Source organism: Scheffersomyces xylosifermentans (assembly GCF_036884685.1).
Source record: "Scheffersomyces xylosifermentans strain CBS 12540 chromosome Unknown RJT20scaffold_7, whole genome shotgun sequence".
Lineage (NCBI taxonomy): Eukaryota > Fungi > Ascomycota > Pichiomycetes > Serinales > Debaryomycetaceae > Scheffersomyces > Scheffersomyces xylosifermentans.
This window is the reverse complement of record NW_027042945.1, coordinates 1-1899: the sequence shown is the minus strand read 5'-3', so window position 1 is coordinate 1899 and position 1899 is coordinate 1. Positions and strand designations below refer to the sequence as shown.

Here is a 1899-nt window from a genome sequence, read left to right as displayed (position 1 = left end):
AAAACTTATTACCGCAATATTGCCATACAGGAAGGGCTTTTATTGGATGATTATTCTGCAACATGAGGCTCTGCAAATAGTCTGCAGTCCATGCGTTATTTCCAGAATGTTAAATCACTGCGCCAAAGTGTCGAGTGCCGTATGTATGTTCTGAATACAGTATATCAAGCTCACGTATGGATGGAATGAACATGGAATGAACTGCTTGGGAGCTACTTAAATTAGATATCATCTGGAAAAGAGGAGAGGAATAAATGGTATAAATAGTCCTCTGAAGACCAATCTTTTTCATCCAATTTTATTTAACTGTAGAGTGGCTTATTTGTATCACTTCAACGATATATCTCTAATGTTGAGTAGGTTTTATTCACTTATAATTCCTATGTTAATTGTTTTAACTGTACTCATTAACAATGACCTTAAAACCCATCATCATATTGTCTTATTTCTTTACCTTCTTGATACCATGTATATGCGCGTTTAGATCACACAGTTAAACTATTGATACTGAGAAGTATGGACGCTTGACTGTCAATAATGACACTGCTTCTTGGCCTTCGCGGTATAGTAGCACCGCACTTAAAAGTGTCCATCCAGATTGGTTTGCTTTTATGGAAAATGATAATGGAAAATTTGGCTTTTATATTAGTGAAACCTACTCTACAAATCCCATGTTAGCAAAGCGCTTTGATTTAAGAATTTGTACCCATTCTGCTAACAATGCTGGGGTATGCTTAGCAGGTATGGCGTTCGCTTATCAGGTACTTAAAGATATAGCTAATGGTATCAAGAGTCTACTGAACCAAAATAATTGCCGTTCTGACTTTGCAACCATACATGTGTACAATAATATAGATGTGTATTGGCAAGCTGGTGAAATTACTGGGGCATGTGATACAACTGCTCTTACATCAACAATTGAAGGTTCACTTGATGAACATGTGGGAAAGACGAATGGTAAAAAAATATGCGCATTCCAGTGCTTGAAATTAACACATGGTGGAAAATGGACCTTTTATCTCAAGTTTGGCACGGACAGGTATTTAGTTAAATACACTGATTGCAGTAGCAAATCAGGCGAATATGTCAGTTGTACAAGTGGAGGCAAAAACAGTGTTGGTAAGAATTTATAAATCAAAATGTCATTTCTTGTACTTTATATTAAATTACCCACTTAATTATATTGAAATAGCCATGAGGACCATGAACTCGGAATATATAAAGATATCAATCGGCCGCTTATATAGGTATATAGAATTAGATGTTTTAATAAATTAGATAAGAAATAATGCTATAAACAATGCTGCGGTACGGGTCTTCTACGACAATGCTGCGGTACGGGTCTTCTACGACAATGCTGCGGTACGGGTCTTCTACGACAATGCTGCGGTACGGGTCTTCTACGACAATGCTGCGGTACGGGTCTTCTACGACAATGCTGCGGTACGGGTCTTCTACGACAATGCTGCGGTACGGGTCTTCTACGACAATGCTGCGGTACGGGTCTTCTACGACAATGCTGCGGTACGGGTCTTCTACGACAATGCTGCGGTACGGGTCTTCTACGACAATGCTGCGGTACGGGTCTTCTACGACAATGCTGCGGTACGGGTCTTCTACGACAATGCTGCGGTACGGGTCTTCTACGACAATGCTGCGGTACGGGTCTTCTACGACAATGCTGCGGTACGGGTCTTCTACGACAATGCTGCGGTACGGGTCTTCTACGACAATGCTGCGGTACGGGTCTTCTACGACAATGCTGCGGTACGGGTCTTCTACGACAATGCTGCGGTACGGGTCTTCTACGACAATGCTGCGGTACGGGTCTTCTACGACAATGCTGCGGTACGGGTCTTCTACGACAATGCTGCGGTACGGGTCTTCTACGACAATGCT

At 41.6% G+C, this 1899-nt stretch overlaps 1 protein-coding gene across 1 annotated transcript; it reads left to right on the top strand. All coding sequences in view use genetic code 12, as the record gives it.

The window, feature by feature from the left end:
* The first annotated feature begins 214 nt into the window (after positions 1-214).
* Positions 215-1142, top strand: RJT20DRAFT_130152 (uncharacterized protein). Its single transcript, XM_064917673.1, has one exon. The coding sequence runs from the start codon at positions 612-614 to the stop codon at positions 1131-1133; it is 522 nt and encodes a 173-aa protein (XP_064772217.1). The 5' UTR covers positions 215-611; the 3' UTR covers positions 1134-1142.
* Positions 1143-1899: the final 757 nt, after the last annotated feature.